The sequence below is a fragment of the Corythoichthys intestinalis genome, chromosome 2, assembly GCF_030265065.1.
Source record: "Corythoichthys intestinalis isolate RoL2023-P3 chromosome 2, ASM3026506v1, whole genome shotgun sequence".
NCBI lineage: Eukaryota > Metazoa > Chordata > Actinopteri > Syngnathiformes > Syngnathidae > Corythoichthys > Corythoichthys intestinalis.
The window spans coordinates 28,167,926-28,189,323 of NC_080396.1; the positions used below are offsets into that span (position 1 = coordinate 28,167,926).

Genomic DNA, 21,398 nt, shown 5'->3' on the forward strand with positions numbered 1-21,398 from the left:
TATACTTACAGGGAATGCCAATGTAAGAACTTAAAGTGATGACACACATCCGCACAGTACCATTTGCTTTTCTGTTCTACCGAGAGTGGCGCACATTCCCGCGCACAAACTTCCTGACTCTCTTAAAGGGGCAGTGCACCCGTGTAACACATGAGAATATTCAGACAAATAATGGGGGCAGAACAAGAGCCTTCTAGAGAAGTCACTGCTTTAGTACTGCTTTAAGATCGCGGCTGTTTACTAACGCCGGAAAGTCTGTCATTTCGCATCTCGGTTCAATAATACATGTTCTAACACCGCCGTCGACTGTCATTTTGTATCTAGTTCTACATATATATGATATCTACTGTAGCCGTATGTTTGTAGCAATTAGCAACTGGGCGTTGTCTGTAGCGGCTGTCGGCCGCAGTCAGGTATGATTGTTTTTTTATCTAGCGGCATGAGTTGAACATGATATTTACTCTCGGTCCGTTCCTCATTGTGTCCCAAAGACTGCGCTGACTGTGTTTTACTTCCGTTTTACCTTGGTTACCTCGTTTGTGAATTGTTCTCGAATCTTTCACGGCCAAATCGCGAATAATCGAAGAATCGGAAATTTCGCACGCCTCTAGAAAATACAGTTAATATTTACTTTTTTTTTTCTTCTTTTTTTTAAATTTATTTATTACTGTTTTTAATTAACTTTTCCTTTAAAATTTACCATAAAAGGGCAAAAACATAGTATTTATTATTTAAAATATTATTTTCTCACTTAAACAAACAAAAAAAAAAAAAAACAGCTGAAGTTTTCTAACTTTGAAAAATTTGAAATTTGAAAAATTATTTATCTAAAAAAAAAACAGAGGAAAAAATTAAGTCATAATTTTCCATGACACTCATCCTCATGAGGGTGGCGGTGCTGGAGCCTATCCCAGCTAACTACAGGCAGTAAGCAGGGTACAGCCTGAATTGGTTGCCAGCCAATCACAGGGCACAATGACACAACCATTCACTCACATACTCATACCTGTGAACAATTTAGAGTGTTCAGTCAGCCTACCATGCATGTTGCATGAGTCCCCGTAGAAAACCCACGCAGGCACGGGGAGACCATGCAAACTCCACCCAGGAAGGCCGGAGCCCGCGACTGAACCCTTGATCTCAGAACTGCGAGGCGAACGTGCTAACCACTCAACCACTGTGCCACTAAAGGAAAAATAGCTTATGAAAAATATTCTCTGATTTCTGTCATCATTAATGTTTCATTGGGGACTACAGAAATTTTGTTTAACCCTTTCAGGGACAGATGTCACTATAGTGGACAGCTATTCAACAGTTGACACTTAAGATCTTTAAACGTTTGTAGTTTAAAAAACAAAAGAAACTTAAAATTCAATTTCATCATTGGCGTGCCCTCTCTGGGTCAGGGCTGAGACCCTGCCCCATGTGGCGCAGTTCAAGTATCTTGGGGTCTTGTTCATGAGTGAGGGTAGGAGGTAGCGAGAGATCAACAGGCGGATCGGTGCAGCGTCTGCAGTGATGTGGACTCCGTACCGATCCGGTGTGGTGAAGGACGAGCTGAGTCTAAATGTGAAGCTCTTGATTTACAAGTTGATCTACGTTCCTACCCTCACCTATGGTCATGAGCCGTGGGTCGTCACTGATAGGACAAGATCCCTGATACAAGCGGCCGAAATGAGTTTCCTTCCGGGCTCTCACTTCGAGATAGGGTGAGAAGCTTGGTCATCCAGGAGTTGAGAGGAGCCAGCTGAGGTGGCTCGGGCATCTGGTTCGGATGCCTCCTGGACGCCTCCCTGCAAAGGTGATCTGGGCATGTCCCAAAGGTGGGAAGCCCCAGGGATGACCCAGGACACGCTGGAGAGACTATGTCTTTCGGCTGGCTTAGGAACACCTTGGGATCCCGCCGGAGAAGCTGGTTGAAGTGGCTGGGGAGAGGGAAGGCTGGGCTTCCCTGCTAAAGCTGCTGCCCCCGCGACCCGACGGTAGATAATAGATGGATGGAATATTTACTGTGTTTTTATTAATATCATTTTTATATAATTAAACATAAATTTCTAAATTACAATATTAATAAAAGCTAAATTCATTAAATTAAAATGAATAAAAACCAAAATACTCTGGTTACGCCCCCAAGTAAAACTCTCAAGTATATTTATTTTTTATAATATTTAATTTATTGCACGCTATTGACTGCGATGAGCGTCCAATTCATTTAAACCAGGAGGACTAGCTGTGAATGCCTATCTTTCAGCCGTGAATGGCAGCCAAATAGATAAATGTAAGGGTAAAAAAACAAAAGTGATAATTTGCTCAAGAATGGGTTAAATTTCATTTCAGCGAAAAAAAAAAAAAAAAAACATGAAATATATGCATTTGATTTACTTTCGGGGACCACAATTTACTTACCCGAGCCAACTCTGGCCCCAGGCCCTGAGTTTAACATCTATGATCTAGATTAATATTCCACCATAGTTTCGGCAAAGTTCCGATCACCCATACAGCAGGTCAGCACCTGGGTGTGTGTGCCACAGGGGTGTGACAAAATATTGAAATGGTGATATATCGTGATACTTTGTATCCCAAAAGGTTATCTATATGCTCCTGCAAGAATCGAGATATCGTATTTAAAAGGTGTCAATGTCTTTAAAAAAAAAAAAAAAAGGGAACCAACAAGTTGCTAACAAAATCTTCCACCATAATAGTGTCTCAGTAAACTCTAAGGCTGCATTGACTGTGCTCGACGCCCAATCCATTTACAGGTCACTCGCTGTTCATTTAAGGCATTTCCAGGTCATTTTCTGTTGAGTTTAAGTCACTGCCTATTCATTTGTGTGATTCCCAGGTCACTTCGGCTAGGTTCATACTACAGGTCTTAATGCACGAATCCAATTTTTTCGTATTTTTCCGACTCGAGTCAGGCATTAACTTGATGGTCTGAACGGGACAAGTCGCATAGAAGTGGACCATTTCAAATCCAATCTGAGTCACTTTCGTATGTGGTTCAAATCTGATTTGGGCCTCATTTTTTCAGAACGTGACTGGCGGTCTGAATTGTCAAGACTCCCAAATCGGAATTCATGCAGCAATTACAGTGGGGCAAATAAGGATTTAGTCAACCACTAATTGTGCAAGTTCTCCCACTTGAAAATAATAGCGAGGCCTTTAATTGTCAATATGGGTAAACCTCAGCCATGAGAGACAGAATGTGGGAAACAAAAACAGAAAATCACATTGTTTGATTTTTAAAGAATTTATTTGCAAATCATGGTGGAAAATAAGTATTTGGTCAATACCAAAAGTTCATTTCAATACTTTGTTATGTACCCTTTGTTGGCAATAACGGAGGCCAAACATTTTCTGTAACTCTTCACAAGCTTTTCACACACTGTTGCTGGTATTTTGGCCCATTCCTCCATGCAGATCTCCCCTAGAGCAGTGATGTTTTGGGGCTGTCGTTGGGCAACACGGACTTTCAACTCCCTCCACAGATTTTCTATGGGGTTGAGATCTGGAGACTGGCTAGGCCACTCCAGGACCTTGAAATGCTTCTTACGAAGCCACTCTGAAATGCTTCTTACGAAGCCACTCTTTTGTTGCCCTGGCTGTGTATTTGGTATCATTGTCATGCTGAAAGACCCAGCCACGTCTCATCTTCAATGCCCTTGCTGATGGAAGGAGATTTTCACTCAAAATCTCTTGATACATGGCCCCATTCATTCTTTCCTTTACACAGATCAGTCGTCCTGGTCCCTTAGCAGAAAAACAGCCCCAAAGCATGATGTTTCCACCCCTATGCTTCACAGTGGGTATGGTGTTCTTCGGATGCAATTCAGTATTGTTTCTCCTCCAAACACGAGAACCTGTGTTTCTACCAAAAAGTTCTATCTTGGTTTCATCTGACCATAACACATTCTCCCAGTCCTCTTCTGGATCATCCAAATGCTCTTCAGCGAACCGCAGACGGGCCTGGACGTGTACTGGCTTCAGCAGGGGGACACGTCTGGCAGTGCAGGATTTGAGTCCCTGGCGGCGCAATGTGTTACTGAGTAGCCTTTGTTACTGTGGTCCCAGCTCTCTGTAGGTCATTCACTAGGTCCCCCCGTGTGGTTCTGGGATTTTTGCTCACCGTTCTTGTTATCATTTTGACGCCACGGGGTGAGATCTTGCATGGAGCCCCAGATCGAGGGAGATTATCAGTGGTCTTGTATGTCTTCCATTTTCTAATAATTGCTCCCACAGTTGATTTCTTTACACCAAGCGTTTTACCTATTGCAGAGTCAGTCTTCCCGGCCTGGTGCAGGTCTACAATTTTGTCTCTGGTGTCCATCGACAGCTCTTTGGTCTTGGCCATAGTGGAGTTTGGAGTGTGACTGACTGAGTTGTGGACAGGTGTCTTTTATACCGATAATAAGTTAAAACAGGTGCCATTAATACAGGTTATGAGAGGAACCTCGTTAGACCTCGTTAGAAGAAGTTAGACCTCTTTGACAGCCAGAAATCTTGCTTGTTTGTTGGTGACCAAATACTTATTTTCCACTTTAATTTGGAAATACATTCTATAAAAATCAAACAATGTGATTTTCAGTTTTTTTTTCACATTCTGTCTCTCATGGTTGAGGTTTACCCATGTTGACAATTACAGGCCTCTCTAATCTTTTCAAGTAGGAGAACTTGCACAATTGGTGGTTGACTAAATACTTATTTGCCCCACTGTAAATGACCTTATATGGCCTAAAATTACCTCATTGTCAGTCATTGGCTGCCACTGACGGCCATAGACGTTCAATTCGTTTGAAGTGGGAGGGGTGGCAGCGAATGAATGTTCATTCGCTGCCACCCCTCCCACTTCAAACGGATTGGACGTCTACTAGTGATAAGCTCATTCCAATTCACAGCAGAAGCTTGTTTTTCTGTTGATTAGTTGTTTGTAGAATATCCTAGAATGATTTCCTGACCAACGTATCGATAATCGTTGTATCGCCATATCGTCAGATCATCGTTATCGTGAGCTTTCTATCGCAAACCGTATCGTATCGTGAGGTACCAAGAGGTTCCCACTTCTAGCATATCGTGACCGCATGTGCCTTTTGTCTGTAATATTTTTTATCAGGCCTTAAAGTTTTTCACTGATTATGTCACTTGCTTAAAATAAAATAAAAAACTCCCCTTTCAAGTGCAGTCTTCGCATTGAGTAACATGAGTTGCTCTTTATATGGGGAACAGTGACTGCAAAGCTAGACAAAACTATAAGTTTGTAATTACTGTGAAGCACTTAATGTGGTCTCGTGTTGCACAATACTGTGCAGACATGCTGGGATCTGACCCTCAAGATCTTTAAGGAAGCAGTGGCCTGGACCATTTCCAGATGTGCATGGACATTAAACTTTCAGCACCCTCGAGTGCAATCTGTTGAAGCGTTATTCAAACATTCATTCGTTCAGATCATTTTAGACTGCAGCTGCGGGAGCCGTGTCGTCCCCACCGGGACCGAAAGAGGGAGAGCAGGTGCTGCCAATTGGGAGCTGACCACCCAGTTCCAGTTGAACAATATCCCGCTCGATCCCTATTCACAGAAATGTGATGAGTGTGTGAAAACATGTTCCAGGAGCAACACTTGCTTGACTTGGTTCCGCCACGCAGCAGTTGGTGCTCAATTTTGACTTCACCCCTCACTAATGTAAATGTCATGTTCTGTTTGCCCCCCATTTGTTTTCTTCTGTGAATTATGGTTTTCCCCCTAGGACTGAGCACATAATGCTCTTACATCACTTGGAAACAGCTGACCTCTGTGACCCCTTAATGCACAGAATTGATTTTTCAGCCATTTTTCTCTCATGAATCTGCCACACAGGATATCCCCCCCATTCCCAATGGAAGCCTTTGCTGGGCCAAAACCTTCCTCCCTCGTGATGCCGACTTGTGAGAAATTGACTTTTTGGTCTCAAGACGGCTTTGAGAACTTCACTATCAGCACTTTCCATTATTGGGACAGTAGATTTGGACCAGAGTATGTTTGTATAGTAAAGTCACGAAAAGCCAAAAATATAGCCGGGATTGAAACTGGAGGAAGAAGAAGCTTTAGTTAAGTATAAGTATTTTTATGATTGTTAGCAGTTTGCGTTTGGCGTTAACTTCAGGGATTGAATGTCTGCCAAAATGCCAATGTCATCACCTATTAGACATTTTAAAGTGTGTTCCCTTTTTTTAATTCTCAACTGGCAGGTGAGAACAGCTAGTAACACATAGTACAGTGTTTTTCAACCTTTTCTGAGTCACGACACGTTTTTACATCGGAAAAAAATGTTGCGGCACACCACAAACTAAAAATGTTCCAAATTCCTTCCTGTACAGTATGTTTCATTATCCAATAATTTCTCAATATTTATTCTAACTCAGTGTGACTTGAGCCTGTTTAGATGAACACAAAGCCGATATCCTGGCTGGAATTGAAGAAAGATGCACACGAAGCTCTTCTTCAACAGCTCTTTGTCTTTGTTTTTATGATTTTGTTTTTTGTTTTTAATCACAGTTAGGTTTGAAAAGCTAAAGCTTATCAGACAGGGGGACTTTAGCAATGTCTTTAACCCTTTAACACCGAACGGGTCGGATGCGACATGTTTTCGCATATCATCTTTGAAGCCTCGTAACGCTGTAATTACGTCACCCACGTGCCCCTGGTTGCTCTCATTTGAAAGTATGGAAGTTGATGTCCACACCAGTTTTTATTTGAAGTCAATCGACCAATTAAAACGGGGGATAATGTCATTTGAGTTTTATAGTTTTATTGCACTCATAAATATGCATTAAAACGCTGCATGGACCATGTGTCTATCTCCATATTCCCATCATTTCTTGTCCTTTTTTCAAAACCGAAACCAGCACAAAATGGTGGTGGTGGTAGTGTTATAAGACAACATATCCCAAGAGCTGCTGTGATGTCAAGAAGGACGAACCGAATGTGAACATTTTTAATAAATTAACGAGCGAGGCGCCAACTAAGGAAAAGGAGACACGCATGGAAAGCAACGGCCAGTTGGATTGAGCGAGCGACTTTGAAACGTGCAGAATGAATCGAAAACTAAATTTAGCACAATATAACCTGTTTTGACCATAGTATGTGTAAAGGCTAAAAACGCCTATGACCATACCTGCTGTTTGTGTTTAATTGTCAAACATAAAACTATTCAGTCTTATTTTTTTTCTATTGAATGTTTATCCCAACAAGTTAAATAAATATTATCAAGCTTCAAAACGGTTGGTCGAGCCTGTTTGGTTGTCAGTGGGACATCAACATTACAAATTTTGAAAAAAGATTTTATGATTTTTTTGTCTTTTTGGGTCCAAAATGTGGATTAAAATTGGTCAGTGAAGAAAACAACAGTTTGGACATGAAGTTCAAGGTGTCCTGAAAAAAGGGACCCAACTTGGCCATTGTGAACAGTTTTTTCTTTGAAATATAAAGGCAAAATCAAAGGCATGCAAATTCGGCCAAAATAGGCTTAGGTGTTAAAGGGTTAATCGCGTCAGGGCCGAGCATCTCGCTGACAATTACTTTGCAGGCAGGTAGTGTTAATTTCTCTGCCACAGTGTGGGACTTTTTGAATTTAGCAACAATCAAGGTAACTGGCTTTGATGGCGTTCTCATTTACCTTTGTAGTTTTTGTTGCTTGTTTCTCTGTGTTTTCACAAAGGCAAACAAAAGTCCATCGACTCGTTTTGAAGCAACGGGTGTTTCGTTTGGAGATGACGTTTAAGCTTGCTTAGCACCATGGCGCTGTTGGAGAGTTGCTTGTGTCGCATTTAAGAACTGCTCGGATTTCTAGCCTTCGGCCACCTTGCTGTCCTCGAGAATATGTTGGAATAAAACGGGAGGATTGACGGTCGTCACATATGGAAAGGACACTTTCGTTTATATCGACACTTGACGAGTCTAATCCATGATGTACAGTAGACGTGCTAGGGTCCACATTGTCGCGGACAGCAAGGTGGCTAGAAATCCGAGCAGTTCTTAAATGCGACACGAGCAATACCTCACTCATTTGCACTCAACCGAAACCTTCTACCTAGTCCTTTTCTTCCTTCTGCAACTACACCAGACGATGTAAAAATAAAATATATATATATTTGATAAAGATATTTGTTAAAGATATTTGATAATTTCTCGCGGCAAACCTGACAGTCTCTCGCGGCACACCGGTGGAAAAACACTGACATAGTATGTATGTATTCATTTTGGTTCAGTAATGCGGTTAAAGACTGAGAATAGTTGAGAACCTCTGCTCTTGCACACCCACCTCACATCCTGGATTAAACCAAGGATCTGTTTTGTGTATTTTTTCATCTTGTCCATTTTCTCCAAACACTTCAGCTAAAACCAGATGAAAAAAAGTCTAGTAAACAGTGAATCCAAGCGGTACTAATAAACAAAACAATGTTTTGTTGTTGTTGTATTTCTCCCTCCTGCGCATGACTTTATGCAAAACACATTGACAAAGTGGCACAAGGTTTTGCGCTTAACAACCATACAAGGTTCTAACTTTGTCTGTCTCCTCCTGCCCTGCAGAGCAGAGCAGTTTGTCTCTGCTCCAGCTTATCGGAGATCCACCACCCAAAGAGATTGGTCGTGTCATCGGGCCCGGCGACACCCCTGCATACGTCTTCACCTCTACGGCAGTTTCGGGCCAACCGGCATTGGCCCACGTCCCCAACCCTTTCTACCGCCACTTCTCCCTCTTCTTTAATGTCAAGCCGTCCACCTCTGCTGCCTCCGTCCTCTTCTCCATCACTGACGGGCCACAGAGGCTTATGTACGTGGCAGTCAAGCTCAGCGCCGTGCAGTCGGGCCGTCAGGAGGTGCAGCTTTTTTACACAGAGCCAGATTCGGAGGTGTCGTACGAGGCCGCCAGCTTCGATGTGCCAAGTCTAGTGGGCAAATGGAGCCGTTTCTCGCTGTCCGTCTATGAGGACCTGGTGACCTTTTACCAGGATTGCGACTCAGCGCCCCGGATGGTGAACTTCGAGCGCTCACCGGATCCCATGGAACTTGACACAGGGGCTGGGATCTTTGTTGCACAAGCCGGGGGGGCCGACCCGGCAAAATTTCAGGTTGGAAGTCTGTATTTAACATGTTCATGGAGTGTGTAATGGGCAGTCAGAGTGGTGTTTAACCTTTTGGCTGGCTGATAGATTTTTTTAACAACTCAATTAGATTTTTTTTAATATTTAATTTTGAAAAAGGGTACTTTCAGCCCAACAAGTATTTACTCTATTGTGTAAAAGTGTGAGTTCATATAAAATAGATTAAATTTTTAAAAGTAATCATGATTAAAATTGTAATCTGTGAAATGTAGGATGTTCAAATAAGTACCTCATACCTATGATCTGATTGCCGGTACAACTTTTTAGTCTTTTACCGAATAACTTTATTATACTAATATTAAAATCTTTTTTATTCTGATTACATTATTCTGGCACATGTAATCCATTACATCCCAAACTTGCTGATTCCTGTCCAATAATTCTTTTCCATCTCTGACCTTTGTCCTTCCTTTTGTTCTGATTTCTTTATACTAAACTTGCAAATTTCTTGGCTTCCAAAATGTGAAGTAATTGGCCACCCCATCAGCGACTACAACAAAGACGAAGGAAAAAAAACCCAACACATTTACACTCTTAAATATGTTCAATAAAACACCGACGATGGGCCTGATGAGACGTCACGTGGTCATATTAAGGAAAGAAGTTTTGAATTGAATTGGTTTGAAGCAAAAATGCTATTCTAATTGCTTTTGACCTGGGAGGAATTTGCTTTCAGTCAAAGTGAAAAGAACAAGTTTGAACTGAAAACCACAATTTTCATTTCCACTAATGTAAAAATACAAATTAGAGTACATGTATAGTACAGTGATCCCTCGTTTTTCGTAAATAATGGGGACCAAAACCTGTTGCGATACGTTAAAAACCTCGTAGTAGTGCCCACGCAACCCCTCACATTTTTTTTTTCTTTTATTCATTTATTTTTGTGTGTTCAATATATTTATTAAGATTTAGCAATGGAAAGAGATACATACAAGAAATGTTTTCACTCTTTTTTTTCCCCCCAAAGTATAATGAATTTTTTTATATATATATGGCAGAAAACACTCAGGTGACATGAAGTTCCGCTCTGAGACCCCCAATTTGGCCAACTTTCAAAATTGTCCGATATGCGTGTGTGATGCATCATTGGAAAGCTTAAAATCTCAATTTTCTGGGGGAAGAAAAATTTTGAACAGGAGCGCACTTAAATAAAAAAACAACAATTTTTAAACAGCGAAACCTTATGTGGAGGTGACAGCACGCGAGAGCAGAATTAAAGACACCATGACTTTAACGAGAAATTATCGCGTACTTACCTTGTTTCGATCCAAAAACTCCATGTAGCATGTATCACTGAGTGTCAAGACACAGCAGTGAATAGCCACAGCTGGATTTTTTGGGGATTTTATAGGTGAAACATGGTCATATAACAAGGGTCGCGATGCAGAAATCGCAGACATCAAGGAGTGGTTGAGATTTTCTTTTTCATATATTTACCCTATTAAACAATTTTTTCCCAATTTTTTTTGTTTGGATTGATTATTTATCATCTAACATATCAGAGAAAATGTGACAGTAACAAAAAATACAATCAAGCGATAGTTATGAGGTAGATATCCGTGACTTTTTTACAGACGCCATTTTTTCATTGTGACGTAATATGTTTAAAAGTTTAAAATCTGAAAGTGAATAAATTTTTTAAAGTTTTTTTTTTTTTTTTACCGAAATATTAGACACCAATCAATGATTCTAAGTTAAGAATGACAGACATTTTGAATAACAAATATAATTCATTACCTTTGTTTTATGGTTGGGTTGAAACAAAAGTGGTTGCGCGATGTCTGTAAACGGGAGTTTCCAGGGTAAAATGGACAAATTAAAAATAGTTGGGGGGCTTAATGCGCCATGAATCTGCTATGGCAGCATATAGACATATTGTTCTGTCAAACACAACAGTTGTTTTGGCTTAAAATACAGCAGTTTCTTTAAAAGAGGAGCGCAAGAGCAGAAACTGCTTTGTCAGTCTTGTCTGTGTTTTCTGCCATATACAATTTTTTAATAAATGGTTTTGAGCACTTCAAATGTAATAATTAGTTTTAAACATGTTACCGTCCCACTGAATTATTTTTAAACAAGAATTAGGTAGAAAAATGCTATTCTTTATTAAATGCTTCATTGAGTAAATCCACTCAAATCCACTCAAGCTGCTCACTTACACAAAATGAGTTGCCACAGCAACTGTTTAACAAGTTAAATGATGATTGAGTCATGCGGTGCTTAGACGTTTCGGCTTCCAGGCGTCTCTGGCAAGCTCAAACCTTAACGTCTGTCAATCATCCTTAACTTTAATAAGTAGTCCAGTGCACTGCCTGACCAAGAAAAGCGGCAGGAGCGAGAGTCAGAGACTACGTGATCGAATCAGGACAGTGCTATAAAATACTGCATTGTTTTATGTATATTTTAAATTGAAAAAAAAAAATCAGCGATGGACTCAGGGCGCGAAGTTTGAAGCGTGAAGTAGCGAGGGATCACTGTTGTTGTTATAAACCATTTTCAGTGCATATTGGTTCACATATTTCATTTCATCTCTTTTTCATGACACATGACCTTTAACTGGCACTTCTGTTTGTGTGTCTCTAGGGTGAAATCGCTGATCTCAGGCTGGTGGGAAACTCTCGGGCTGCCGAGCGCTTGTGTGATGACATTGACGATGATTCTGACGTTGTGAGTATTCCAGCATTTTCCCGCTGTGAGACTTGACGTCTGAATACTCACATTCCACCTCTCAGGCCTCGGGCGACTTTGGCAGCGGGGAAGGCAGCAGGAGGCAGACGGAAGGAAAAGTGGACGTAAGCATTATTTTATAAAAGCACAGGTGTCAAACTCAAGGCCCGGAGACCTGATCCGGCCAACCACACGATTTTGAACTGACTTCATATTCCCTGAAAAACAGTTAAAGCAAAATTTCAGATTGTTGTCACTTTTAGAAACACTGAGACGTACAGTAGCAAGCAATTCTTGCTACTAATCTCCTTTTAAAATAATTGGAATAGTAGTTGAACAGAACATTTTTACTGACTTTGAACAATTAAAACACAAAACTAAGTAAGTAAAAAAAAAAAAAAAAAAACCATTACATTTTAAATAAATAAAAAAAACTGCTCCTTAATTGGTACATTTTAAAACTTGAAAGAGTAGAAATAAAATGTTCAACTACTCATACATCTGGAAACTGTAATTTTGCTCATTTGTATTATTTTTAAAGTCTTTGTTCAGGGTTTATGCCTGTCTTTAAAACACATTATAAGACAATAACAATAATAGACGATTTGGTCAAAATTCTGGCCTTAAAAAGCATCAAACTAAATGTTTGAGGCATTAAAAATTATGTAAACTTGATAGTTTAAAAAATCTTTTTGACATGATATATTCGAGTTCTCTGCTATTATCGGGAACTCGGGATAATAGAATATAAGATCATTATGGGATAAGAGCTGTTACTATCGGCTATTCGATAATATCGGCCGATAAACGCATTTTAAAATGATCGAATAATATCGAGATCGGTTTTTCAATTATCGGTTATGGGCCAATATGCATGTTGCATTCAAAGTGAATGTTGAAGCGTTCTACCTTTGTATTAGGGCTGGTCACAGCTTAGCACAGTCAATTATTGACAATTAGATGTCTTCATAATAACCATTTTCATTCATTGTGCAAAAATTAAATGAACAATAAATGATTGAACAATAATGAATTATAAACTTATTACTGAGTCAGAAGCACTTTATGATCCATTTTTGATATGACAGTGCATTTTTGGCACTTTGCACTTGATCCAAAAAACTGATGTTTGCACTATTTTGATTTCAACAAATATAGTGATGCAATCTAGACACTTTTTTCATAACATTGTTGAAGTTTTCTTATTTTTCACTGAATGCTTCTTGGAAAACCTTCAAGTTGCTACATTTATCATTTTTAAAGTATCCAGAAGGGAATCACAGCACAATTAGCCATAGTATATTAACTCCACGACCGAATATATCAGTGTCGGTTTGACATCGGCATTGGATTTTTGGAGTTGGACATTATGGGGATATCGGTTAAAAAGTCACTTTCGGACAACTCCACTTAGAATTTGTGAGTGTGAAACTATCTGCAATTTGGCGTGGGCATTAAATTAGTTTAAAGTGACATTAAAAGTGGCATTAGAAAGCATTAAATGAGATTTCATGATACTTGTACAAACATGTTATTCTTGAATTTTTGTTGTTGTTGCTGACAAACTTCTGTTCCAAACTTTTGTCCAGTTGTTGCCGATAATGCACGAATGAGCTGCGAAAGTACTGTATTTATCAATAATATAGTGAAAATGTAATATTTATTAAATTTATGCAAATGGTCTACTTGTGACCCCCAGTTTAAAGAAAGGAAAGAAAGAAAAAGAATTCTGTGGCCCTGAGTATCATTCAATTTGGCGTGTATGTATGTACATAATAAGGCCATGATATATTTATAGTAGTTGGCAGATATAATGTCGCTCAGAATGAAACCATAACTAGGATGTGGTCCGTAATAGACAAGTTTGACACCTAAAGTCTCCCTTTTGTTATTTGATGCGTTGTATATGAATAAAGATTTTAATACACGTAATATTTTGCCTCCAGACTACACCTGCACCCTTCAGGCCTGTGCCTGAGCCCCCACTTATTAGCTCAAATGGAAGCAGACAGAGAGAAACAGGTAAAATGAGCTTGGTTGCTATTATTGCATGAGATGAATGGTGAAATGGCTCCCTCTGTTGAGATGGTTGCACTGCCATTGCGACTTTGTGGGAGTAATCTGGTTTCATAACAAGGTAATAATTAGCGATCGTGGGTCACTGTTTCAAAATTCAGGGGGAATAAAAAGAAATTTAATTGCAAGTGAAAGAGAAAACAAGGGAAATATAGGATTGTGACGTTGCATTTGGTATGCATTTTGTGTCGAGTTTGAAGTATCCTGATGTTGGTGCTGATTTAGCTCTATAGACCCTACTCACGTGACGTCACAGCCACCCCACCCCGCGCCATGTTGTCCGTATACTCGTCATGTTAATGCATTAGCGCTTCGTAAATTCCTCCTATTATGGCGTGTTTTTCTGCTCGTTAACATTAATAATCAAAATGGTGAAGTCGTGTGTGGCGGTCGGTTGCAAAAACAGAGAAGATAGACGGAGAGACTTGAAGTTTTACCGTATTCCGAGAGACCCGGAGAGGAGACTGAGATTGACTGCTGCAATTCGACGAGAAAACTGGGCTCCAAACGACTACCACAGATTATGTAGTAGTCATTTTATATCTGGTAAAATGCATTTAATATATATTTGGAGGGTTTTGGGCTGACAACCACAATTAAGATCATTGCTAGGCTAATCGCCGACAACATACACTCAGACATTGTGAATGAACTACCTGAAATATATAATTATAAGGGGATAATCAGACAGTTGTCATACAATTAATTTACAGTTTCACTATTGAGGTCAAAAGCCAAAAAATAAATTCAACTAGGGACAATCTGGAGTAGTGCTATCGCACTTCGTATTTATTACGTATTATATATGTATGTAGTGAGAGTGCTATCGCCAAACCATATAAACATTAAAAGCCCTAGCTCCATTGACAAATGACATGAAATACATTAGACTTGACAGTGGATGTTAGCAAGTACAAAAGATTTTGAATTGAAAATTTCGTAACTCACCTTCCCGAGCACACGATAGATTCCTGCCGAATTTTCGTGGACGAGGACCTGTTTCACCCAACCAGCAACGAAGTATTTATAAGCCTCCAAGCTCTTAAAGTTTTTCAAACTTTCGTGAGAATAGGCTGATTTTGTGTGGACAAGATAGTTGTAAATATCAGGGTAGCTAGCAGATGTCAGGCAAAGACGGCGATGACAGCGGGTCGAAAAACATCGATTTAGGCATCAAATATGGATCTGGCGAATGGATAAACTGAAGCTTTTCCACATACCGCCTTTTATGCAACGCATCCAATGAGTTTACAGCGTCAGATAACACCGGGGCTTCCATGAATTGCTCTATAACTTGCACGACTAATTGAAAACAATGAGAATAAGTCTAAAAAATACGGACAATATGGCGGCCGGATATAGCGACACGTCATTTTGTGACGTAGGTGAGTAGGATCTATAGCATTCATTTTACCCATTGGCTGCCATTTTCGGCGCTAGGCATCCAATCTATTTTGACTGGGTGGGTTGGCAGCGATCATTTGGCGTCAGTGGCATTAAACATGAGCATTGACAGCCAGTCTTCCCAGTTTTAATTGCATTTGGACGTCTGTCATTGTCTATGGAAGGCAATGAGTTATCCCCCCCATACTCCCCAAAATTGACTTTAGAATCATAACTAAAGTATGTATGTATGTGTATATGTGTGGATACGTATGTGAATATATACAGGGTTGTAAGTGTTTAGAATTTCTTGCCGGAACTCCCCGACGTGAAGGTCGCCACGGAGCCAGAAATTTTATTTTTTTATGTATCTTTTTTTGGAGGGGGTTGGTCAAAACTACTGAAATGCAAAGAAAACTGTTTTGGTCAGTTATGTTTATAACACATACAAAAACTGATTTTCATTCAAAATTGTATTTTTTCAATGATTTTCAAAATAAAAGTTAACAAAAAAGCTATAACCCCAACCTCCATCTCCTAATTTTTATTTTCCCTCATCTCCTCACATACTAAGTGCCAAATCTCAATTTTAACTACTTAAGAACATAGGATGTATATTAAATTTGAAGATAATGTAAACATTTATTTTTTGTTGTTTTTCAATAATAAAGATATAAGTAACATACATTTAGAAAAATAAGTACAAATGACATATTATGCAGAGTGAAATGGAATATATTTTGAAGAACGCGCAAACATAGACTTTTTTAAATCATAAGGAAATGAATATGTAGCCTAACATAAATGAAAAAATGTAAGTCCAAAGTGCAAATTGACAGCTAAGATGTTCTGAACCCCCCATCAGAGCAAATAAAACTAAATATGGTAAATAAACCACCTTAACTCTTTCCTTGCTCTTAAATATTTGATCCATTTTGTTGCATTGCCATTTTTTTTTTTTTTTTTTTTTTGCTGTTTCAGAAACCATGCACATTAGAACCAATCAGCGCTAACTATCTCTGGTGATCACATATCAGTATGTCAGCCAATTGAACAGATAAATGAGTCCATGCACTTTGCTTTGCTGCATGCTTTTGCACATTGAAGTGACTCGTCATCGTCAGACTCAGATAACTGCAGCAGCTGGGGAAACCTCCATACCATCCGTGGAATAAAATAAACAATAAATATCGTTAGAAACGGATTACGCTACACAAGCACTTTATTATGCTTGTTGTTAACACTTGTGTATGTAAAGCTGATGTTGGTGGATTGTTTTCGTCTTGGAGATGAAATGCATGTGTGGCAGCTTTGTATTTGTATTTTTTTTTTAACATAGCGTTTCGGCAGTTGCCGTCATATTTTCGGAATCAGAGCACCGCATACCGGAACAGCGTTCCAGCGGTGAATCTTATACCGGAACAGCGTTCCAGCGGTGACTCTTATACTGGAACTGCGTTTGTGACCGTTCCCGCCAACTTTCACCCCTTAGTATATGACATACAGTAAATGAATATACTATCATTATTATTCTTTAGAATCAGTGTTGTTTTCGCCAGCGATGACTACAACGAAAACATTTCGTCAACAAACAATTTTTTCAATTTCATGACGATGACGAGACGATAACGCGCCGCTAAACACGTGTTTTTTCTTTCAAATTTCTTTTTATTAGTTTTGCAAAAAATACAGAACCCCCTCCCTAAACTAAAAAGTTTCACTCCCAGTTATCCAACAAAACCAACCATGAAGTCTAATTCTAATCATAAACGTCCAGAGAGCCATAGAAAGTTCTTCCGTGCCATCACTTCCAATACATAATGGTTACAGAATCAAAATACAATACAATACAATACATTCAAATGTCCCACCAAATAGGAGCAGCATGGAAAGCGACCGTACCGTTGCCCATCCCCCAAAGCTAAATTAACAATATAACAGTGCATATATCATTCCTCCACTTGTGTAGCGGTGTTGTCAAAGAATGAAAGAAACGGTCCCCCATGTACTATAAAATTTCTTTTTAGAACCGCGAAGAATATAACGGATTTTCTCGAGCCTAAGATTCATCAGCACATCCCTTATCCAATGCGACGTTGGACGTCGACACGTGTTTTGGGAGACTAAAACATAACAAGACTAATGCCAGTTTTTGTCTGACGAGACGAGAACGAGACGAAAATGCGCAATACTTTCCCTCACATGTTCACAATTTGTGACATTTTATGTGTAGTTAGCCTGCATCCTAGCAGTGCCTGGTTGTGTCACTCATGTGATGTGCCTCTGCTCTCCATGCCAGTCAACAGGCTTGCACACACCGTTAGATTTGTTTTCTTATCTTGCTCAAAGAGAATATGCAATGCAGCTTTAGCCTTTAAGGTCTGTGCTGAGTGATCGTCACACACTTACACACTTGTCCTCTTAAACTCTCGGACAACATTTTACTTACAGTTTGTGGCGTCGAGGTGGGAATAATTAATTGAAAATAATGTACTGTTTTCCTGCTGAATGTGTATTATCACCAAGTTCGGCGTTGTCCTTTTAGACGAGGGGTGGGCAAACGACTGCATGAAAGGCTGCAGTGGGTGCTGGATTTTGTTACAACCCATCATGAGCACAGCCTTTCACCAATCAGGTGTCTTACAAGTGCAATCAGTTGATTGCAGTCAGGTACTCCCTGTTTGCGCTGAAACCTCATTGATGAAACTGTCTGTGCTGAATCAGTTGGAACAAAGACCAGGACCTACTGTAACCCTTTGAGGACCGGTTTGCCCACCTTTGTTGACAACAAAGGTGGGCAAACCGTTCTACAACAGTTGTAGAAGCTACAATATGTGGTTTTCTGTCAATGTTCATTTGAAATAGTTGGAAACGTATTTATGGCGGAAAACACACAGGTGACTTGAAGTTCCGCTCTGAGACCCCCAATTTAGCCAACATTCAAAATTGTTCGACATGCATGTGTAATACATCATTGGAAAGCTTAAAATCTCAATTTTCTGGGAGAAGAAAAAATTTGAACAGGAGGGCTTTTTTTTTTTTTTTTTTTTTTTTGAAAAGGGTTTTGCTGTTTAAAAAACTTTATCTGGAGGTGAGAGCACGCGAGAACAGAATTACAGACGCCATGACTTTAACGAGATAATATCGTGTACTTACGTTGTTTCGATCCATAAACTCCATGTAGCATGTATCACTGAGTGTCAAGACACAGCTGTGAATGGCCACAGCTGGATTTTTGGGGGATTTTATGGGTGAAACATACATATAACAAGGGTCGCGACGCAGAAATCGCAGACATCAAGAAGTGGTCGAGATTTTAGGTAACACGTTATAATAACTATCCGTTTTAATAGTTAATAGATCATTAGTAAACTGTTGATAAATGATTTATTGTTGATTTGTGAAGTATTTGTTAACAGTTTGTTAAGCATTTACAGGGTATTCTTAACTTGAAACAAAGTTTGTGTAGAAACGTTTCAAGTTTTTGTGTGTAGCGTTTGGCATTTCTATCTTTCAGGTTAAGAAATGCCCTTTACTTCAAAAGAAAAGGCATTTTTATAAGGCATTTTGCAGGCAGCGCTCATGTTACACATTTATGAAAATCTGCCATAGAACCAACAAATATTCAGACTTTTCTTTGTATATTTAACCAATGAAACTTATGACCTTCAATATAAAGTATATATAGTTTTATTAAGATCCATCAACTAGCATGGGCATTTAGAATGGGGTCAACTATATTGGAACACCCTGTAAATGCTTAACAAACTACAGTGGTACCTCTACATACGAATTTAATTCGTTCCAGGACCTTGTTTGTAAGTCGAAATGGTCGTATGTCGAGCAGGATTTCCCCATAGGAATACATTATAATTCCATTAATTCGTTCCGAAGCCTAAAAACATACACTAAATTCTTAATAAATACTGCTGGCACTGTTACAAATGGCAATTAAACATAGAAAAACAAATAAGTTATGAATACATAATTCAGAATAATATAATAATAAGAAGAATAATTAATAATTATTCCTGTAAATAATGTAACAAAGTGGATTCTAATATGGCGGACACTTTTTACTGTCCCTGAACGCACCGCGAAGCTGACGTCTCAGTGAGATAGGTCGGTGCGGTAGAGATAATACTTTCGTTTTCTTGAGAGCAGTCAACTGCTTAAGACAATGGGCGTTTTGTGTTGGATAAGTTCTTAAATAAATGATAAAAACGTGACGAAGCTGGCGATTTCCTTGGCAATGTTACCACAATGATAACTGTCACCTTAACTTATAAATAGTGGCGAACGGTGGTCGGAAGAGGACCATGGAGCTGTATTGTTGAGCCAGTTCAGGGACGCGCACCCCAAGCTCATATTTTTCTATAACTTGCATCTTCATTTCAATGGTAAGCATCACTTTTTTCCTTGTTTCTCCAACTGTATCAACTTTTTTTGAAAACTGTGTTGATTTCTCACTCAAGAAAATCCACCGTGCGTTCGTTTGCAGTGCTGTCATGTCGTCGTATTTCGAGCAACTCGTCGGATGTAGAAACAAATGGCGGCTCAAATTTTACGTCGGATGTCGAAAAGATCGTGTGTCGAAGTGATCGTATGTAGAGGTACCACTGTATTAACAAATACTTCACAAACAACAATAAATCATTTATAAACAGTTTACTAATGATCTATTAACTAGTAAAATGGATAGTTATTATAAAGTGTTACCAGATATTCTTTTTCATATATTTACCCTTTTGAATGTTTTTTTTTCCAATTTTTCTTTGTTTGAATTGATTATTTGTCATCTAACATATCGGAGAAAATGCGACAGTAACAAAAAATTAATAAAAATACAATTAAGCGATAGTTATGAGGTAGATATCCGTGACTTATTTACAGAAGCCATTTTTTCCCACTGTAACATAATTTGTTTAAAAGTTTAAAATATGTGAGTGAATAATTTTTTAAAGTGGTTTTTTTTTTAAATTTTTTTAAACGAAATATGATTCTAAGCTAAAAATGACAAACATTTTGAATAATAAATATGATTAATTACCTTCATTTTATGGCTGGGTTGAAACAAAAGCGGTTGCGCGACATCTGTAAACGGGTTTTCAGGGTAAAACGGACACATTAAAAATAGTTCGGGGGCTTAATGCGCCATGAATCTGCTATTACAGCTTATAGACATATTGTTCTATCAAACACAACATTGGCTTAAAATACAGCAGTTTCTTTTAAAGAGGAGTGCAAGAGCAGAAACTGCTTTTTCAGTCTTGTCTGTGTTTTCCGCCTTATATATTTTTTGAGTTTATTTTTTTATCTTTTATTTTTTTTAAAATTTTACAGATGAAAACATGTTTAGTCAACGTCGACTAAAACTAAATGAAATTAGTCTTGAGTTTTCGGCAACAAAAACTAGACGAAGACAAACACATTTTCAGATGACTAAAATATAACTAAGACTAATAAGTATTATCGTCCAAAAGACCAAAACGAAGACGAAAATTAAAAGGGCTGCCAAAAAAAAAAAAACCTAGTCAAAATTTTGTTTAATTTTGCATATTGTCACTCATGTTTTAGGTTTAAGTGGAGCTAAAGGACAGAAAGGAGATAGAGGAGAGAAAGGCACCGTTTTAGGTTTAAGTGGAGCTAAAGGACAGAAAGGAGATAGAGGAGAGAAAGGCACCAGAGGTGACCGAGGCCAAGCAGGGCCAAAAGGAGACCCCGGTTTTGGCTCCATCTCACAAGCTGGAGGTGGCGGACAGAAGGTGGAATGCAATAGTATATATGTTTTATTATCTTACATATAAATGTCATGTATTGAAACTACATCAAACAATGTGTCTTTTTAGGGAGAGAAGGGAGATAAGGTCTGTAAACCTTTCCCGATCGTACCAAATTTGATTGTTTTGTTTTTTAACGCCACAAAAAGAAGTGACAAACTGTTATGTACTGTAGGGCAGTACAACCTTTGGAAGTAAGGGAGAACGTGGTCCACAGGGTCCACCGGGACCCCCTGGGCCTCCAGGAGCTGCGGCCGAAGTGGTCCAAAAGGGGGATGGTTCATTGACGCGGCAAGTAGCCGGACCCCCGGGATCTCCAGGCAGAGATGGGTTTCCTGGTCTCCCTGGACAGCCTGT

General features: G+C 39.2%; 1 protein-coding gene across 4 annotated transcripts in view; it reads left to right on the forward strand.

Annotated features, from left to right (window-relative positions):
- Positions 1–21,398, forward strand: part of LOC130911589 (collagen alpha-1(XVIII) chain-like) — a 73,377-nt gene that overhangs the window by 28,981 nt on the left and 22,998 nt on the right. For all 4 annotated transcript variants that reach the window (XM_057829273.1, XM_057829269.1, XM_057829270.1 and 1 more), the window contains exons 2-8: positions 8,564–9,105; positions 11,719–11,802; positions 11,868–11,927; positions 13,749–13,824; positions 20,839–21,026; positions 21,111–21,128; positions 21,217–21,396. In XM_057829273.1, the coding sequence (XP_057685256.1) occupies positions 8,564–9,105; positions 11,719–11,802; positions 11,868–11,927; positions 13,749–13,824; positions 20,839–21,026; positions 21,111–21,128; positions 21,217–21,396 (1,148 nt within the window). The remainder of the gene's footprint in view (positions 1–8,563; positions 9,106–11,718; positions 11,803–11,867; positions 11,928–13,748; positions 13,825–20,838; positions 21,027–21,110; positions 21,129–21,216; positions 21,397–21,398) is intronic.